Genomic DNA, 22,528 nt, shown 5'->3' on the forward strand with positions numbered 1-22,528 from the left:
GTTACCAGAAGAGGGGCAGGCAGGGTTGGGTGAAAAGGGGGAAAGGAATATAGTCAATAACATTGTTATAAGCTTACACAGTGACAGATGGTTAACAGAATTAGTGGGGTGATCACATTGTAAGGTATAAAAATGTCGAACCACTGTATTCTACACCTGAAATTAATATAACTAATATAAGATTGTATACCAACCACACTTAAATAAAAAAAGTTAATAAAAAATTTAAAAAGCAGTTGGGGGTTTGAAGTGACAGTCAGTTTGCAGAAGTATAAAGCTTAAATGGAGTAGAAGTCACATGAGAAGGTACAGACACTATCTTTTTAAGAAATTGAAAGCCTAATAAAAAAACACAACCTGGAAGATTACAAGTAGTGATTATTAAATGTATTTTTAGCTTCAGGGACTTTGAGAGAAAGAGTACTGTGGTCAATTAACAAAAATAACATGAATGTATATGAGGGTGTCTTTTTGTAAATATATTGAATACATTTTGTCACACTATAAATAAAATAGATGTACATCGAAACACCTTGAGTTAAGAACAAGGAATATAAATAGAGAAGAACAATCAAAGGAAAATCTCAGGATCCAGGGTTGTGTTTTGTTGTCATTGTTATTTGTTTGTTTTCCAGGAGAAAGCATCTTACCCTTAAAACAATCTTTTGATACTAACAACTGAAAAGCATTCATGTTCTTAACTATGTGGATATGTCCTGTATCCAAGGTTTGTCTTCGATGAAGAAGGATTAAGTACACATGACGTAACACCATCTTTTTTTCCCCTAACTTATGTGTAAATCCAATCCATGTAATGAATTACAAACAATCAACTACATTTATACATTTTAAGGAGCATAAAAATTATCTGAGAAAAACTTAGATTATTTTACAATAACAAGAATCCTGAAGGAATAATCCACCGCTTATACAACAATATTCAGAAAGGCTACTGGAATAATGGCAATATTGATTATAATGTGAAAGGAGAAAATAAATTTACACCGGATTTCTTGGTTTTTATATGCACAGTCTTTATATGCACAGAATTCAAATATCTAGGTCCCAATAAAATCTCTTATTTTTATATGCTGATTGGATAGTTTTCAACAGTCAGTGATGAGAAACCACACACCAATAACAACTTTCATCCTGCTGGGACTGACGAATGATCCACAACTGCAAATTCTGCTGTTTATCTTTCTATTTCTCACCTACTTATTGAGTGTAACAGGGAACCTGACTATCATCACTCTCACATTGGTGGACTCCCATCTTAAAACTCCTATGTACTTTTTCCTCAGAAATTTTTCCATCTTAGAAATCTCATTTACCACTGTCTGTATTCCTAGATTCCTGTACAGTATATCAACCGGGGACAATAGCATTACCTACAATGCTTGCGCAAGTCAAATATTTTTTGTTACTCTCTTCGGAGCAACAGAATTTTTTCTCCTGGCAGCCATGTCTTATGACCGCTACGTTGCTATCTGTAAACCCCTTCATTACATGACCATCATGAACAATAGGGTCTGTACATTCTTAGTCCTATGTTGTTGGGTGTCTGGCTTGCTGATCATTCTCCCACCCCTTAGCTTGGGCCTCCAGCTTGAATTCTGTGACTCCAATGCCATTGATCATTTTAGCTGTGATGGAGGTCCCCTCCTAAAGATCTCATGCTCAGATACATGGGTAATGGAACAAATGGTTATCCTCGTGGCTGTATTTGCACTCGTTATCACCCTAGTGTGTGTGTTTCTGTCCTACACATACATTATCAGGACTATTCTGAGATTCCCCTCTGTCCAACAAAAAAAAAAGGCCTTTTCTACCTGCTCATCCCATATGATTGTGGTTTCCATCACCTATGGAAGCTGCATCTTCATCTATATCAAGCCCTCAGCAAAGGAAGGAGTGGCCATTAACAAAGGCGTATTCATGCTAACTACTTCTGTTGCCCCCTTGTTGAACCCTTTCATTTACACCCTGAGGAATAAGCAAGTGAAACAAGCTTTCAATGACTCCATAAAGAGAATACTATTTCTCTCAAAGAAATCGAAGTTTTGATGAATAAGACAGAGTAAAATGAAAGAAGAAAGTCTTCTAAATATTTAACTACAGCTTCTATGTTTTTCATTGTTTTGTGCCTGTAATTTACTCTTACTAACCTTCTCAAAGTCATTTAATGGTGCATTCTAATCTCATCTTAAACTCCTTCTTCCAAACAAAACTCATACATCATGTTTTTCCCATTTGTGATGCTAAAAAATATATTTCCAAGTAATTAAACTTGCCTCCATTTCTGACATAGTGCTTTCTTCAGTGCTCTTGGGAAGAACAGAACGTAATGATATTTAAAAGTATATGAATTATATACCAGACACAGTATGTAGTAATAGTACTAGTTTCTATCTCTAAGACAAAGTTATCAAAATTAATATCATAAATCTAAGAATAAAACAAAAAATAGAAAACAGCAAGAGCAAGCATCTATTAAAAATAAATTAAACCAAATAAGGCCTTCTAGGCTAATTAACATAATGAAAACAACAAAGTGGAAAGAGAGATATTAGTGTGAATTTGGGAATAATCAGTATTGAAGAAGTGGAAACATCTTCATAATCACTGATAAGATGTATAGTAGTCCTCACATATCTGGAAGGGACATGTTCCAAGACACCCAGGAGATGCCTGAAATCTGAGGTAATACCAAACCCTATACATGCTATGTTTTCTCTTATACATGCATACCTTTTCACTTGAAAGAAGCACTTCATGGCTTCTATTTGGCATAGTCAAATTGTCAGCATCACGACTCTTGTGTTTTGGAGCCATCATTCCATGAAATAAGGATTACTTGAACACAAGCACTGTGATACCATGACAGTCCATTTGATAATCAAGACGGCTACTTAGTGACTAATGGACAGGTGGCATACAGAGTGTGGACAAAGGGATGATTCAGGTCCAGATGGGATAGAGAGTGACAGCACGAGATTTCATCACACTACTCAGAACACAAGCAATTTAAGTCTTATGAATTGTTTATTTCTGGAATTTTCTATTTATTATTTTTAGACCAAAGCTGACCCTGGGTAACAGAAACCGCAAAATCGAAAATTCAAATAAGGGGGGACTACTGTTTAGCAATTTATTTATATTCATGAAATTCCTGAAAAGGCATACATTTAATTTAAAATACATTTAAACATAATGTCACTTATTATGGGTTACAAAATTAGAATAGATGCATAAGAGCAAATTAGAAATTCAAATTTTTTAAATTAAAGTTTATTGGGGTGACAATGGTTAGTAAAGTTACATAGTTTTCAAGTGTACAATTCTGTAATACATCATGTATATATCACATTTTGTGCTCACCACCCAGAGTCCGTTCTCCTTCCATCACCTGATATTTGACCCCATTTACCCTTTTCTATCATCCTTCCTAACCCCCTTACCCTCTGGAAACCATTAAACGGTTGTCTGTGTCTATGAGTTCTTGTTTCTTTTTTTTTTTAATTAAATTTATTGGGGTGACAATTGTTAGTAAATTTACATAGATTTCAGGTGTACAATTCTGTATTACATCGTCTATAAATCCAAACAAATGAGAAACAAAAACTCATAGACAGAGACGAAAAAAAAATGGCGGCGTGAGGTGAGGCTCTGTAACGCTCCCCTGGAATTTACAACGAATCGGACAACAATAACTCCACAAAGGACTCCTTGCACAGCAGACAGGCAAGACGAAGAGGCCGACTACTGAATTCACCTCCAGGTGGGTGAATCGCGCGAGCAGGGGAGGAGGGAGAGGAGAAGTGCGGAGACGGAGCTGCGCGGGCGCAGGACACAGACCTAGCTCAGTGCTCGGAGCCCGCTGCGCCTGGATCTTCCGCAACTGCGGGAGAGGGAAGGACTCGGACTGCTAGGGCTCCGCTCACGGCCCGCAGGGCTGAGGGGGCAGCATACAAAACCGCTGAACCCAACGCTCGCTCACGGCAGACCTCGGAGCAGAGACTGAGGGAAGAGGGCTGAAATCGGTGGTTTAAGCCCTCACTGCCGAGCGGAGAACGGAAGCCCTAGGCACGGAGACTAGCTGCCCCCTCCCTACACTCCCAGAGCTCGCCCCGCCCCCACCTGCCCGGTGCTAGAAGCGATAAAGTAGCAGTGTCGGATCAAAGGACAGAATATTTGCTGCTCTGAGAACTGTGGACCGCAGACACAGATTCGCAGCTCAACTAGTTCCGGCAAAGGGGAGGGAGCTGTGGAAGCAGGACTGGCTGTGGTGGTGGTCGCCGCCATTGCTCTGGGCCACCTCTCACAACTCACCCCGCCCCTGGCCCCACCTATCTGGGCGGATCCCTGCAGGAGTAAACAGAACTGCTGAAACAAACGGGCTCTGAATCTGGTGCAGAAAGAGCTTTGGAACTCCAAAAGCTCTTCGCATACCTATCAACCTGTTGCAGAAGACACTCCTGTAGATGTCTAGGAAGAGAAATAGTAAATCAGTGATTGCCATGAATAACCAAGGCAACAAGATAGCTCAGAAAGAAAGTGAAAAGTCTCCAGAAAAGGAACTTAGAGATATGGACCTTTGTGATTTAAATGACAGAGAATTCAAGATCGCAATTCTGAAAAAACTGAACGAGATGCAAGAAAACACAGAAAGGCAGTTTAATGAACTCAGAAACACAATCAAAGAACACCATGAGCATTTTACAAAAGAGATTGAAATCTTGAAAAAGAACCAAATAGAATTTCTGGAGATTAAGAACTCAATAGAAGAAATTAACAATAAAATATCCAGCTTAGGTGTAGAGTTGACCAGATGGAGGAAAGAATCAGTGACATCGAAGATAGGAACCTGGAATTTACACAGAGGGAAGAAGAAAGAGACTTGAGACTTAAAAGAAATGAAAGAACTCTACAAGAACTTTCTGACTCCATCAGAAAGAGCAATATAAGAATAATGGGTATACCAGAAGGAGAAGAAAGAGGGAAGGGAACAGAGAATATATTCAAACAAATTGTCGATGAGAACTTCCCAAACTTGTGGACAGAACTGGATCCTCGAATCCAAGAAGCAAATAGAACACCTAATTACCTCAATCCCAACAGGCCTTCACCAAGGCACATTGTATTGAAGCTGTCTAAAATCAATGATAAAGAAAGAATCCTCAAGGCAGCCAGGGAAAAGAAGACGGTAACTTACAAAGGAAAGCCCATTAGATTATCATCAGATTTTTCAGCAGAAACTCTACAAGCTAGGAGGGAATGGAACCAAATATTCAAACTATTGAAAGAGAGAAATCATGAGCCAAGAATAATATATCCAGCAAAGATCTCCTTTAGATATGAAGGAGAAATAAAGACCTTTTCAGACATACAGAAGCTGAGGGAATTTTCTAATACACGACCTGCACTACAAGAAATACTAAAGGAGGCTATTAGACCACCATCAACAGGGACAACTTGTGGCAACCGAAACATAAAAAGGGGGAGCGTAAAGGCCTGAACTGGAATATGGGAATAGAGAAAGTAAGCGTACTGAAGAAACTGGAATACTCTAAATATCAAACTTTCTTTTACATAAACTCAAGGGTAACCACTCAAAAAACATCCAAATCTGAAATATATACTGTAATAAAAGAAGAAACAGAGGGAAACATCATAGAATACTACCACACAGAAATAACAGACAACAACAAAAAGGCAAAGAAACAATGGAGACACAGCCTTACCAGAAAACTAAAGACAGAATGACAGGAAATCCTCACATATCAATAATCACCCTGAATGTAAATGGACTGAACTCACCAATAAAGAGACACAGAGTAGCAGATTGGATCAAAAAACTAAACCCAACCATATGCTGCCTACAAGAGACACATCTCAGCTACAAGGACAAGCATAGACTCAAAGTGAAAGGGTGGAAATTGACACTTCAAGCAAATGGTACCCAGAGAAAATCAGGTGTAGCCATAATGATTTCCGATGAAACAGACTTCAGGGTGAAAAAGATAACAAGAGACAAAGATGGACATTTCATAATGGTAAAGGGGACTATACAACAAGAAGACATAACAGTCATCAATATTTATGCCCCCAATCAGGGAGCACCGAAATATACCAAGCAACTACTAACAGAACTAAAGGGAGAAATTGACCAAAACACAATTATACTAGGGGACTTAAATACATCATTGACAGCTATGGATAGATCATCCAAACAGAAGATAAATAACGAAATCGCAGCCCTAAATGACACATTAGATGAATTGGACATAATTGACATATATAGAGCACTTCATCCTAAAACATCAGACTATACATTCTTTTCTAGTGTACATGGAACATTCTCAAGGATAGACCATATATTGGGACACAAAATCAGCCTCAGCAAATTTAAGAAGATTGAAATCATACCAAGCATATTTTCTGATCACAAAGCTTTGAAATTGGATATCAACTGCAAAAAGAAAGCAGGAAAAAACACAAATACATGGAGATTAAACAACATACTTTTAAAGAACGACTGGGTCAAAGAAGAAATTAGAGGAGAGCTCAAAAGATACATAGAAACAAATGACAATGAAAATACATCCTACCAAAATTTTTGGGATGCTGCGAAAGCAGTTTTAAGAGGGAAATTTATATCATTACAGGCCTATCTCAAGAAACAAGAAAAATCCCAAATAAATAACCTCATGTTACACCTTAAAAAACTAGAAAAAGAAGAACAAGCGAAACCCAAGGTCAGCAGAAGAAAGGAAATAACAAAAATCAGAGCAGAACTAAATGAAATAGAGAACAAAAAGACAATAGAAAAAATTAATGTGACAAAGAGCTGGTTCTTTGAAAAGATTAACAAAATCGACAAACCCTTGGCTAGACTCACTAAGATAAAAAGAGAGAAGACACTAATTAACAAAATCAGAAATGAAAAAGGGGAAGTTATCACAGACACCACAGAAATACAAAGGATTATCCAAGAATACTATGAAGGACTATATGCCACCAAATTTAATAACTTAGAAGAAATGGACAAGTTCTTAGAAACATATAGCCTTCCAAGGCTGAATCATGAAGAACTGGAAAATCTTAACAGGCCGATCACCAGTAAGGAAATTGAATCAGTCATCCAAAACCTTCCCAAAAGCAAAAGTCCTGGACCAGATGGCTTCACCAGTGAATTCTACCAAACCTTCAAAGAGGATCTAATACCAATCCTGCTCAAACTCTTCCAAAAAATTGAAGAAGAGTCAGTACTCCCTAACTCATTTTATGAGGCCAACATTACCCTGATACCAAAACCTGGTAAGGACAACACAAAAAAAGAAAACTACAGACCTATATCTCTGATGAATACAGATGCTAAAATCCTAAACAAAATTCTAGCAAATCGAATACAACAATGCATTAAAAAGATTATTCATCACGACCAAGTGGGGTTCATCCCCGGGGCACAAGGATGGTTCAACATTCGCAAATCCATCAATGTGATACATCACATAAACAAAATAAAGGACAAAAATCATATGATTCTATCAATTGATGCAGAGAAAGCATTTGATAAGATACAACATCCATTTATGATTAAAACACTTACTAAAATTGGTATAGAAGGAAAATACCTCAACATAATAAAGGCCATATACGACAAGCCCTCAGCTAACCTCATAATTAATGGTGAAAAGCTGAAACCCTTTGCTCTACGTTCAGGAACACGACAAGGTTGTCCCCTATCACCTCTGCTTTTCAACATAGTGTTGGAAGTCCTCGCCAGAGCTATCAGGCAAGAGAAAGAAATAAAAGGCATCCAAATTGGGAATGAAGAAGTTATATTGTCACTCTTTGCAGATGACATGATGCTATACATAGAAAACCCTAAAGACTCCACCAAAAAGCTATTAGAAACAATCAATGAATATAGTAAAGTTGCTGGCTACAAAATCAACGTACAAAAGCCCATTGCTTTCCTATATACCAACAATGAAATCTCAGAAAAAGAGATAGAAAAAACAATTCCTTTTGCAATTGCAGCAAAAAGAATAAAATACCTAGGAATAAACTTAACCAAGGATGTGAAGGATTTATATGCTGAAAACTATAAGACATTTTTGAAAGAAATTGAAGATACAAAGAAATGGAAAGACATTCCGTGCTCATGGATTGGAAGAATCAACATAGTTAAAATGGCCATATTACCCAAAGCCATATACAGATTTAATGCAATCCCCATTAAAATCCCAATGGCATTTTTTAAAGAAATAGAACAAAAAATCATCAGATTTGTTTGGAACCACAAAAGACCCCGAATAGCCAAAGCAATATTAAAAAAAAAGAACAATACTGGAGGTATCACACTCCCTGATTTTTCCTTGTACTACAGGGCTACAATAATCAAAACAGCTTGGTATTGGCGGAAAAACAGACACATAGACCAATGGAATAGAATTGAGAACCCAGAAATAAAACCACATAAATATGGACAGATAATTTTTGACAAAGAAGCTAAAAACATACAATGGAGGAAAGACAGCCTCTTCAATAAATGGTGCTGGCAGAATTGGATAGCTACGTGCAAAAGAATGAAACTGGACTGCTATCTGTCACCATGTACCAAAATTAATTCAAAATGGATCAAAGACTTAAGCATAAGACCTGACACAATAAACTGCATTGAAGAAAACATTGGTACTAAACTTATGGACCTTGGGTTCAAAGAGCATTTTATGAATTTGACTCCAAAGGCAATGGAAGTAAAAACTAAAATAAACAAATGGGATTATATGAAACTGAAAAGCTTCTGCACAGCAAAAGAAACTATTGACAAAATAATGAGGCAACCAACTGAATGGGAGAAGATTTTCGCAAACAGTTCCTCTGATAAGGGGCTAATATCCAAAATATACAAGGAACTCATGAAACTCAACAACAAAAAAACAAACAACCCAATTGAAAAATGGACAGAGGACCTGAAGAGACATTTCTCCAAAGAGGATATACAAATGGCAAATAGACATATGAAAAAATGCTCAACATCGCTAATCATCAGAGAAATGCAAATGAAAACCACAATGAGATATCACCTCACCCCAGTCAGAATGGCTTTCATCAACAAAACAAATAGTAACAAGTGTTGGAGAGGCTGTGGAGAAAAAGGAACTCTCATACACTGTTGGTGGGAATGCAGACTGGTGCAGCCGCTATGGAAGGCAGTGTGGAGGTTCCTCAAGAAATTACGAATAGAATTACCATATGACCCAGCAATCGCTCTCCTGGGTATCTACCCCAAAAATATAAAAGCATTTCTCTATAGAGACACGTGTACGCCAATGTTCATTGCAGCTTTGTTTACGGTGGCCAAGACATGGAAACAACCAAAATGTCCTTCGATAGATGAATGGATAAAGAAGTTGTGGTACATATACACAATGGAATACTATTCGGCGTTAAGGAAAGATGATATAGGAACATTTGTGACAACATGGATGGATCTCGAGAGAATAATGCTAAGTGAAACAAGTCAGACAGAAAAAGCAGAGAACCCTATGATTTCACTGATATGTGGTATATAAACCAAAAAGAACAAGACAAACAAATGAGAAACAAAAACTCATAGACACAGACAATAATTTAGTGGTTACCAGAGGGTAAGGGGGTGGGGGGTGGGTGATGAGGGTAAAGGGGATCAAATATATGGTGATGGAAGGAGAACTGACTCTGGGTGGTGAACACACAATGGGATTTATAGACGATGTAATACAGAATTGTACACCTGAAATCTATGTAAATTTACTAACAATTGTCACCCCAATAAAATTAATTAAAAAAAAAAAACAAACAACTCATAGACACAGACAATAATTTAGTGGTTACCAGAGGGTAAGAGAGTTCTTGTTTCTTTGTTTGTTTGTCTTGTTCCTTTGTTGCTTTTAGTTTTGTACTCCACATATGAGTGAATTATGTACTGAAATCAATATGAGATACATCTAAATAAAGAAATATGTACAAGAAAATCTAAAAATGCTCATTATTGAGAACAAAGTAGTTATGTGACATTTAGTAATGCATTTGATTAATGACAAAGTAACAATTAGTGAATATAACTATTTTAGTTGATATATTTGCAAAACAGAATTAAATAATTTTAACTACTTAATTTAAGTAATGTACCATAGAATCTATTAACATGTGAAATTGAAGAAGACAAGAAGATTAGGAGCCAAGAAGCTGAGTCAAATAGTATTTCGCCAATCTTCTTTACATGTGCAATTTTAAGTGTTATGGCCACAAATAAATGCAAAACAAAGATAATTAGTAATTACTATTTAAAGCATTAAAATTTCACTCAGCATTGAAAAGTAACATTCTTTTAAACTGGAAGTGAAAGATGTACAGTGGTGAGAGTGTTACAGTTTGAAATAAAAGAAAGAAAGTTACTAATACTTAGTAGCTCCATTTCTTTACGGTTTTTACTAATGCTTTTCCCCCCTTTTGTGGTGTTACGTTTCCATGATTATTTGTGATCCTTGTTGCCTTCATTTGTGTCTGTACATTTGAAGAAGTAGGCACCTCTTCCAGTCTTAACAGATTGGCTCTGGCAGGGAAAGCCCTTTACCAGTCAGCTCACCCAGAAGTTCTGGGCTTGCCATCTATTGGGGTCCATGGGAGGACTTGCTGTTGGAATCCTCGGGTGGACTGGCCTTATGATGGGTTCAACAGGTGGGTGGGCATGCTTCCTATGTCCACACAAGCTGACCTGGTACCAAGATCCACATGGTTGCCTCTGGAGCCTGAATCCACTGGGGTAGGCCTGATATCTGAATCCATTATGGCAAGCCTGAGACCTGGGTCCATGGGGGCAGGTATGGAGCCTGTGATGGTGGAGGTGGCCTGAAGGCTGGGTCCAATGGGGACTGAACTGGTGCTGGGGTGGCCATAAGCCTGAGTCTGCAGGGACCAGCCTGGTGCTGGGTTGGGCCTGTATTTAATTTTATACAGGCTTATATCATTCTTATTAATTCACCTTTTGCATGCAATCTATATGCATGCCTCCATCATTTCTCTCTGCTAGACTGAATTCCGGATGCTTCGTGGCTTGCTTCTCAGGGATGAGTGGGAAATCAGCCACTTTAAATGCTAACATTTGATATTTCTCAGCTTCAGGCTTAGCAACCTATCAACTTGTGTTCCTGGATTAAGTGCAGGCATAGTGACTGGAAAATAAGCTCTCTGTGTCTTGATAACTGTGATCCTTCTAAACTAAAAAGCACTATGGCCAAGTACTTCAGCACATAATCAACATTATTCTTGTTAGTATCATTTCTATTATCTCATCTCACTTTTCAATTTCCTCTCCTAACAAGAAAAGATTTTCATAAAGTGGGCTGACAATCATGAAATTAGGATTCTAAAGACTCTTAAATCTTCCAATTCAATTTACATTTTTTAACATCCCTCTCCAGGAATATTTTTTATTAAGGTAAAATTCACATAACATAAAATTCACCTTTTTAACCATTTTACTCTGTGCAAATCATTAGTACGCTAGACTATTAGTACGTTCACAAAGTTGTGCCATCATCACCATTATGTAATTTTAGAACATTTTCATCGTCTCAGTAAGAAACTCCATATGTATGAAGCAGTGACTCTGTATTTCTCCCTTCCTCCAGCCCCTGGCACCATTAATATGGTTTCTGTTTCTATAATTTGCCTATTCTAGACCTTTCATATATGTGAAATTATATAACATGTTTGGCCTTTTTTGTCTGGCTTCTTTTACTTAGCATAATGTTTTCAAGATCCACCTACGTTGTAGAATCTACCCGTACTTCATTCCTTTTTATGGATGAATAATATTCCATTGCATGGATATATCACATTTGTTTCTGTATTCATCAGTTTACGGACATTTAGGTTATTTCCATTTTTGGCTATTGTGAACAATGCTGCTCTGAACATTCATATAAAACTGACTCTGGATGGTGAACACACAATGGGATTTATAGATGATGTAATACAGAATTGTACACCTGAAATTATGTAATTTCATTAACAATTGTCACCCCAATAAATAAAGTAAAGAAAAAAAAAAGATGTAAAATTGACTTTGGTTCCTTTCCACAGTAATATCAGAGGGTTTTGGGTTTTTTTTCTCCTATTTGAATTTATTTTGTGATTATATTTGTGATTATTTTTGTGATTCATTAGTGGCATGGTAATAAAATAATATTCTGGGCAAAAAACAAAACAAAACAAAACAAAAAAAAGTTTTTGTTTGAATCATAGCACATTTAGATGTGCTTTCTAATATTTAGAATACCTGGTGATATATTAAGGGAGCATATAATTAGATGATCATATACATTTTGTTCTGTTTTCTGATAAGAAACATCACTTTAGCAATAGGAATATAAATGAATCATATTTGATTTGAAATACATTCATATGCTTAGTACCTGGAAACCTCATCAAGAATTTTGTAATTAAAATATTGTTGCTGTATGTCATTATCATCACTATGTGCTCTTAAAATTACCAAAAATCTCAAAAGAGAATTGAAAAATAAGAGTGAATTCAATATTATAATAGTTTTACATTAAAAAGAGAAAAAAATAAGTGAAAACTTCAATAAATGTAAGACTGTACTACTGATGGTAGAAAACAAGGAATCATTTCCTAAAGTTATGAGAATATTTGTGTGCAGATAAAATCTTCCCACATGTTGTGTAACATCCAAGCTTCTTAATAAAATTTCAAATATTGGACCTCAAGAAATTCTAATAATATTCTAACAGTTTTGTGAGTACAAGAAATTCTAAAATCTCTTAATGAGCCAATTATTTGGTTATTTAGTAACTTTCAGTCACTTGTAATTCAAGTACTCACAAATGAAGAAATGACTTGGTAATTTTAATATAGTCCATAGTCCACTATGACTACCCTTGTGAGGCAAACCGACAACACTGAGTCATATTATATTTTGAGAAGGGTTGTTTTAGTCCAAGCCTATTTTTTGTAACATTTCAGTAATTTTAAACTTAAAGAAATGTTCCAAGAATAGTACAGGTATTCTATATGCCTTTTATCTAGAGTCACAATTGTGTACATTTTGTATGATATGTTTATCATTCACTCTCTTTCTTTCAAATACAGATGTACGTAGAGATAGAGATAGAGAAAGATAGAGAGATTGAGAAATACATATATATTCATTTGATTACATATATGGAATAATACGTTGTATGTACTATATATTTTATATACTATATATGTATGTATATACTTTGTACACTACGTATTTATAATACATGTATGTATGTATATGTATGTATACTTTATATACTACATACACTTTTTAATACTTTTTATATATAAATACTAACACTGTAAATATAAATATATATACATATATACATAAAAGATGCATATATATAAGTACATATGCATCTTTTACCATTTGATAGTAACTTGGACGTTGTGCCTTTTTATCCTTAATTACCTCACTATCTTAGAATGTTTCCTAATAAGATCATTATGTTACATGGCCAAAGGATAATAATCAAAATCAGAAAATCTGACATATTAATATTTTCAAATCCATAGTCCTTATTAAAATTTCATCATTTTCCCAATAATGTCTTTTATATCTTTTTATTTTCTTCAAGTCCAGCATAATCCAGGATTACACTTTGCCTTTAGTTCTCATTTCTGTTCAGTTCTTTTAATCAGTTCCTCAGCCTATCTTTTACCTTATTGTCTTGAGATTTTTGAAGAGGATATGTTATTTGAGCTCATCTGATCCTTCCTAAAGATTAAATTGAGGAATAAAGCAAAAGTGATCATAGATCCTTTCTTAGTCCATCTGATCAAGAGCCAGATAATGTTGGTTTTCCCACTGATGATGGTAACTGATCCCTTGGTTAAGGCAGTCTCTTCCAGATTTCTCTAGACTACAAAATTACTATTTTCTCCACGTAATATGTAATTTGTTAGATATTTCAAGACTATGTAAATATCCTGTTCCTCATGAAACTCATCCACTATTTTTAGCATCCAATGATGGTTTGCTAACTAATCATTACTTCTATATTGATTAATCAGCATATTCTACTATAAAGACGATCTTTATTTTCTCCTGTGTATTTTATTGATTGATTAATTGTAAAACAATATTGACTCAAGGATTCTTATTTTATTCATTATAATCCGTTAATATCATCATTTATGTTGATGTACAAATTATCCAAACATGGTGATTTGGAGCTTCTTTTAATTAGCTTCTCAACTTTGTTTATACATACTCTTCATTTTTTGAGTACAAAAATAAGATAATTTCAGCTCTCTTATATTTTCCTTGATCTAGCCCTGAATAATACAGTCATTTCTCCAAAAATCTCAGGTTCCTTTCATTTAATAATGATATTTAGAGACCTGATGTCTCTAAAGATGTGCTCACTAGTTGTTTTGGTAGGTTATTGTGTATGAGCCCTCTCACAAGACAGTATATGTGTGTGTATGAGTATATATGTGTGTGTGTGTGTATATATGTACATACACACACGCACACACACATATATACATATATATGTACATATCATATATATGTATATGATATATACATATATGTGTGTGTACATAGACACACACAAATGATGTGTGTATATATATATATGTATATAAATATATGATGTGTTCATACTGATATCTCTAATTCTATTACAATGCTAAACAGAGTACTTAAACACCTCCTATTTGTGCTTATAATTTCTTTCTCCTACAGTGGAAAAATTCAGTGTCATTTTCTTAAATGCCACACTTGTATCAGCCTAGAGTACACACAAAGCAATTACATAATTTATAATCAGTGCCATTGTGAAAAACAAACCTAATAACCAGAATTTACTTTTTAATAATTCTTTTTTAAGTAAAATTTATATCCACTGCAAAGTACAAATATTAAGTATCCAATCTGATGAATGTTGACAAATATAAGCCACATTTCTATTAATTGTCAGGATCATTCAATTAGTCATTTGCAGGTTTCTACTTTAAACTGTGGATTGCTTTTATAAGACTTCCATAGGAAAAAAAAATGTCAGTTGTAAGCACCTACATGCCAGAAGACCACCATTAAAAATTACTTCAATGTTTTATTGCATAAAGCAACCATTTACTATGCTCACAGATTCTGTTGTCAGGAATACATACAGAGCAGAGCACGCAGGTCTCATTTCTGCTCCATTATGTCTGAGGCCTCACATGGAAGACTTAAAGAGTGAGAACTGGAGTCGTCTTAAGTCACCTTCACTCACATGTCTATCAGTTAAATCAGATTGTCAGTTTCAGGCCTCAGTTTTTTTTGTTTGTTTTGTTTTGTTTTAATATGCACTTCTCTGTGTGTTCTCTCCTAAGAGTCAGTGTGGGCTTTTTCACAGCATGGTGGTTGGGTTCCAAGGGTAAGTGTCCCAAAATAGATCTAGATAGGAGACATATTATTTTTTTGACTTATCCTTAGAATCCCACAGTATCAACTTTAGTGGTTGGAGTAGTCACTAACTTCTGCCCAAATTCAAGAGAAGGAATTTACCATGCTTCTTCTTAAAAGGAGTGACAAAGTTACTGCACCCCAACAAGGGGTCTTCCTGCCCCAGTCTCAATGGCAGCCAGGACAGACACAGGAAGCAAACATCCACCAGTTCCAACACAAGGTGGCATGTTCCCAAGCAAAAGGTCAAGTGGTCCATCAAATAAGGGATGGAGCCAATTCCCTATAGTCCACAGTCTTTCCCCATGGCTGTGCGTTGGCCCCATAATGTGTGCCCTCTCTGCAGGGCGAAGGCTCCAATTCCTCCCCAACCTGGGGGTGAGTGTCTCAGAAAGCACTTCCCAGCCAACACGGATGCAACGACCTTCGCTTTCTCCAGCCTATGCTGGTTGGAGAACCATCCATGTCTTCCCACACCTCCACCAGGGTCCAAGTTTCTGGCAGCTGCACAGCCCACTCCACGCTGGTTGGAAAGCCATCCATGTCTTCTCACCCCTCCTATGGAGTCCCATTCCTAAGAACAGTGCCACCGGCTACCACACATAGTGTGGGGGCCACATGTTCTCCTGCCCAGAGTCAGACGCCATTTCTACCCAGCCAGTATCCTGCTCATCACGCCAGGTGTCTGAGTGGGTGGTGGCCTCTGTGTAAGATGTCCACAACTCTAGGATGGTCGGCAGCTGCAGACCATCAAAAGGAAGGTGACGCCTTCTATGGCCAAGAAGGTGATGTGCCATCCAGAGGCTCTAGTCTCCCAGCCAGACAGTGCCTCTTGTTCCCGGCGCAACTCATCACGGGCTTCCTGAAGGTGAGCTTTCACGCATAGAAACTGCTCCATTACCCCTTTAGGGATTCTGGCCAGTGCTGTACCCTGCTGGTTGCACCATGTGTCATGTGGGGTGTCATGTGGGGTCAAGTCCCACTCCCCACACCAGAACACAAGATATTGCGAGGTCAAACAGGAACACCAACGGAGCCATGGATGGGGGACTCATACCACTATAGTCTCACTGGCAGCTGAGTTGGAGACATAGGAAGCAGGCTCCATACAATGCAGAATCCGCTGTCTGCTTCCCTGCCAACCAACCAACCAACCAACCAACCAACCAAAAAGCATCCCCTTGCTAACTGCAATCTGGGCTTGCTAGTTCACCCAAGGCATTTATATCAGTGGCCAATGGCTAACCGGTTATAGCTGATGGCCAACTAGTTACAGCTGATGGCCACCTACTACCCAAGCCAGCACCTTTCCACGTGAGGCCAACAGCCTGGAAACTGCTCTCTGGGACTCTGTGCCCTCAACCTGAAGAGACATTTCTCCAAAGAGGACACACAAATGGCCAATAGACATGTGAAAAAATGCTCAACATCGGCAATCATCAGGGAAATGCAATTAGAAACCACAATGAGCTATCATCTCACAACAATTAGAATGGCCATCATCAACAAGATAAATAGTAACAAGGGTTGGAGAGGCCGTGGAGAAAAAGGAACCCTCGTACACTTGCTGGTGGGAATGCAGATTGGTGCATCCCCTATGGAAGGCAGTGTGGAGGACCCTCAAAAAATTATGAATAGAATTACCATATGACCCAGCAATCCCTCTCCTGGGTATCTACACAAAAAATCTGAAAATATTTATCCATAAAGACAGATGTGCTCCAATGTAATTGCAGCTTTATTTACAATGGCCAAGACATGAAAACAACCAAAATGTCCTTCGGTTGATGAATGGATAAAGAAGTTGTGATATATATACACAATGCAATGCTATTCTGCCATAAGAAAAGATGAAATAGTACCATTTGTGACAACATGGATGGATCTTGAGAGTACAATGCTAAGCGAAATAAATCAGACAGAAAAAGTCGAGAACCTATGATTTCACTGATATGTGGTACATAAAACTGAAAACAACAAAAGAACAAGACAAACAAATGAAGGAACAAAAACTCATAGACACAGACAATAGTTTAGTGGTTACCAGAAGGTAAGGGAGGAGAGGTGGTAGAAGAGGGTAAAGGGGATCAAATATATGGTGATGGAAAGAGAACTGACTCTGAGTGGTGAACACACAATGTGATATATAGATGACATATTACAGAATTGTACACCTGAAATCTATGTGGCCTCAAATCAGAGCAAAAACATACATTGAAGAATTTAAATTTTTGTAATAATGAATAAGTTCACAAGGAGAGGAAACTTAATAATAGAGAAACAGACATTAACATTCTAAATGGCAACACCTAAACTGTGAACAAGTAAAAATCTGAAATTTTATTAACAATTGTCACACCAATAAATTTTAATTAAAAAAAAGAGAGGGGATCTGTGATTTCAAAAGTAATGTAAAATTTTCAAACTTTCCTATAAGAAGTGAAAATTACCCAAAGAGCTGTCTTTATCATCTCTGTATTCTCAGAACCTAAACTTGAGGCCAATACATACTAAGCATCCAAAAAGTAATTGCTGAGTGAATAAATGGTAGTGATTCTAGTCATGATCAGATTTTCTATATCAAAATTCAGTGGCAAGATGTAAAATCTTAAAGACAAGCCTGACATCTGTGATGGTGTGAAAACATGGCGAATTCAGCCCCAGTCTAAAACATCACAATGAATTCTCAATATTTTCCCTAAGATTAGAGAAAACTCCACTTGTGAACTTATTCATTATTGCAAAAATTTAAATTCTTCAATGTATTTTTTTGCTCTGATTTGAGGCCACTCTCACCTAAATATAAATATTCTATTCTAGACCATGTCCTAATTTGGACTATTGCTTAATGCTTTGTGTCTTGAGAACACAAATCTCCATGGTGCCTTTTGTTTATTCATCAACTAATCCCCCTGAGTCCATTGTAAATGGAAGAGATAAAATGATGGCTAGCCTGAATGACATTATTTCTGCACAAAAAAAATCAGGATATACTGGCATTCCAGGTCCAGAGAAATTTGGGTTCATATGTAAAAATGGCATAATATATGCCCACTTTTTTTAACATTGTAGGGGAGCTCTTGGAATTATATTTATGATCAATATTTTGGATATTTGGTTAAAAACATAAAAATGACAGAGCAGAAGTGTGACAAAGGCTTTTGAAAAATCCCAAAGTACTTGTACTTAAAGAAATCAAAGAAGCCATTATAGATGACATAAACTAAAACCAGTCACAGTCACCAAAAAGTAAGTACATCTTTAACAGCTTCTTTCAGGAATATGTTTTTGCCTTAATAATATATAAATCTCCGCTTTATACAAGTAATCTCAATTGTGCACAATATTATGTATAAATGGAACTCAACCACACAATCTTTACAAAATATATAAAGGAAGGAAAATTTTAAACTACAATTTACTCATTATTCTTCACTGTAATACAAATATTTTGCGATTGATAACACTATGTGTTTTTTTGTGTTCTTATCTAGGTATATTCAAATTACCAATTCTTAAATAATAAAATCAGGACACCATGTAATCATTTTTGTACAAGATTCAATACAAATTATTTGGTGTGTTTAACACCAAGAACATCGATATACTTTATGTTTTAGTTATGCACAATGTGAATTTTATACATAGTGAAGGTTAGCACTCGTCATACATGCATAAAGTGAAAAGAGAAAAATCAACGCATATGTTAGGACCACAAAAAGAACAGATAATGAAAAATAGTTACATATCCCTCCTAAATATTTTGTATGTAAAAATTTTGAGTAAGTTCATTAATATATAAATTAATTGGCTAATACTGAAAAAATAGTATTCCTTCGGGAAGCTCTGAAACTTCTGAAGAATGTAGAAAACAAAGGAGACATTACAGACTTAGGCAGGCTGTCTGAATATTTAAATATTTTTTAAAGTGACCTTAGATGACAACCTCTCTAAAGCTTTTGTGGAAAATAATTACTTTAAACAGGAACAAACAATTAAGCAAATCCTGTATAACATCAAGAATTGTATTGGAAGCCATAAATAGAAAAAGAAAAGAAAAAAGTAATACTTTTTGCCTCCCCAAAACTTACCTTGAATTTTCAACTATTCCTTTTCATTATCCCTCAGGAAAAGAATAGGCAATGTTGTGGAGAGTGCCAATGATTTTAAAAATAAGACAGAACACTTGCAGTGTATAAAAATAAAATTGGGTCTTAGGTATAAGTCCTCCTTTAATATCAGAGAGAGCAGACTCATGACTCAGATACTAGGCAGTAAATAAAAATACATTAAGAGTATATTTACAATCTTACAATAGACCATTATAATAGATTATTAATTAAAATTAGAATGCCTTGCGGTGCAGACATTGGAATTAGACTGGGGATACTTCCCCATCGTTAAATACCTCTGTATACTATTACTTATCAAGGACACATTGTTCTACACCGATGGGCAATTGTGCTGTCTCCATAGATTGTAGAAGTTTGAATGGGGAAGGAGAAAGAAATGCTTACTCAAAATAGCAAAATTTAAAAAGTATATGGAGAGCAACAAAATATATATCTTCAAGGGTATTATGGTATCCTTGGGTGTAAGCTCTCAGAGTTTTATTTGAGGTTTTAATCTTTTTTTTTCCTTGTTTTCAGGAACATATCAAAATGTTCAGAGGACAAAGATTTAGACTGAAATGTGCGAGAATACAATGAAGGAAACATAGGAGTAATGAATCAATAGATGATGTAATAAATTTTATTTTATTTTATTTTATTTTGTTAGTTTCAGGTGTACAAGACAAGGTAATACTTAGATGTTCATCATTTATATCCTTCACACTGTGAACCCCCCGCCCCCATCCACTATCCCTCCGACCTTGCACCGAGCCATCACATTATATATATAAAATTATAGTTGGCATTCATTATTGTTTAGCTTCTGGTGTACAATGCCATGATCAGGCATCCACAGTATCCCTGAGGCGGTCTCCCAAATAGGACGCATGTCCATCGGATACCCAACAAAATCTTTACAACATTATTGAATGCGATGTAATAAATTTTTAAAAACATTTTGTTTCTATGTACTACAAAATCATTTTTCTGTAAAACAAAAAGGCAGAATGATTTTTTAAGCGTGGGTGAGTGTGGCCGTGTGCGTGCATGTGTGTGTGAGTCTCTTTGTTGTAGCCTTTTTATTTGTTCCTCTATTTTACAGCTGAAGCAAAGAATATCATTGTAAAGAAGGAAAATAATGAGAAATTACACAGAAGTAACAGAGTTTATTCTTCTTGGACTGACAAATGACCCACAGTGGCAGGTTGTACTTTTCATATTTCTTCTTGTTACCTACATGCTAAGTGTAACTGGGAACCTGATCATTATCACCCTCACCCTTTCAGATCCCCATCTGCAGACTCCAATGTATTTCTTCCTTCGAAACTTCTCAGTCCTAGAAATATCGTTCACGTCAGTCTGCATTCCCAGATTCCTTGTCGCTGTTGTGACAGGGGACAGAACCATTTCTTATAATGGTTGTATGGCTCAGCTATTTTTCTTTATCTTCTTGGGGGTGACAGAATTTTACCTTCTGGCCGCCATGTCCTATGACCGCTATGTGGCCATCTGCAAACCTCTACATTACACCACCATCATGAGCAGCAGAGTCTGTATCCTTCTTGTCTTTAGCTCCTGGCTTGCTGGATTCCTGATCATCTTTCCACCAATAATCCTGGTGATGCAATTGGATTTCTGTGCCTCCAATATAATCGATCATTTTATCTGTGACTCGTCTCCAATTCTGCAGCTTTCTTGCACAAACACTAGCTTTCTAGAACTCATGGCATTTTTTCTAGCTGTGGTAACACTTATGGTCACCTTAACACTAGTTATTCTCTCCTACATGCATATCATCCAGACAATTGTGAGAATTCCTTCCACAAGTCAAAGGAAAAAAGCCTTTTCCACTTGTTCCTCCCATATGATAGTTGTCTCCCTCTCTTATGGTAGCTGCATTTTCATGTACATTAAGCCTTCTGCAAAGGAGAGGGTAACTTTAAACAAAGGAGTGGCTGTGCTCAATACCTCAGTGGCTCCTCTCTTGAATCCTTTTATATATACACTAAGAAATCAGCAAGTGAAGCAAGCCTTCAAGAATATGGTCCAGAGAATGGCCTTTTCTTCAAATAAATGAATGTGATTATGTGAAAAATGTACCCCTGAAAGCAAAGCTGAATAAAACTCTTTGCCCTTATTTAAATAAATTCTTCAAACACCTCATTTTCTTCTTTAATTTAGGCATGTTTGTATGTTATCAATGTCTGTTTTTCTTATTAGTCTAAAAGCCAGGTCCTATTTAAAGTTATAAACATGACAGTCAATCTTTTACCTGTGCAATTAAGTTTTAGATAAATCAATAATCTTTATTGTTTCTCATATCACAACAAGGTAGATTATGAAGTCATCCAAGACATAAAGATTATTATAATGTAAGAAGTTTATTAAAAATTGCATATAAATATAAAATTTATTTTATGTGAAATAAACAAAAACATGTATGTTTTAACATTTTTAATTGGGGAATATTGGGGAACAGTATCGTGTTTATCCAGGACCCATCAGCTCCAAGTCAAGTCATTGTTTTCAATCTAGATGTGGAGGGCGCAGCTCACTGTCTCATGTGGGAATCGAACCGGCGACCTTGGTGTTATGAGCACTGTGCTCTAACCAACTGAGCCAACTGGCCGCCCCAAAATATGTATTTTAATTAGTACCTCTAAAATGTTTTCTTCGGTGTCATCAAGAAAACATGTCACATAATTAAAGTTATTAAAATGTCTACTTGAATTTATCAATAAGATGTAATTAAAACGTTAGAAAAATGAAATAGGAATTTAAGATAAAATGTGGTGTCAGAAATATTATCTTTGCAGCTCTCAGTCCTACAGGCCTAGAGATGCTTCTGGAGGAAACATCACAGTGGCTGCCCAAAGAGAATCCCAAGTTCAGTTCAAATTTGTATTGGTTGGTGATA

General features: G+C 36.3%; 1 protein-coding gene across 1 annotated transcript; it reads left to right on the top strand.

Moving 5' to 3' along the window:
- Positions 1 to 1,119: 1,119 nt before the first annotated feature.
- LOC308502079 (olfactory receptor 6C75-like) lies at positions 1,120 to 21,688 on the top strand (the record flags this gene model as incomplete). Its single annotated transcript, XM_081059326.1, has 2 exons — positions 1,120 to 1,281; positions 20,912 to 21,688. 2 exons carry the CDS (start codon positions 1,120 to 1,122, stop codon positions 21,686 to 21,688), a joined length of 939 nt encoding a protein of 312 aa, XP_080915452.1.
- Between the last annotated feature and the right edge of the window lie 840 nt (positions 21,689 to 22,528).

Source organism: Rhinolophus hipposideros, assembly GCF_964194185.1.
Source record: "Rhinolophus hipposideros genome assembly, chromosome: 9".
NCBI lineage: Eukaryota > Metazoa > Chordata > Mammalia > Chiroptera > Rhinolophidae > Rhinolophus > Rhinolophus hipposideros.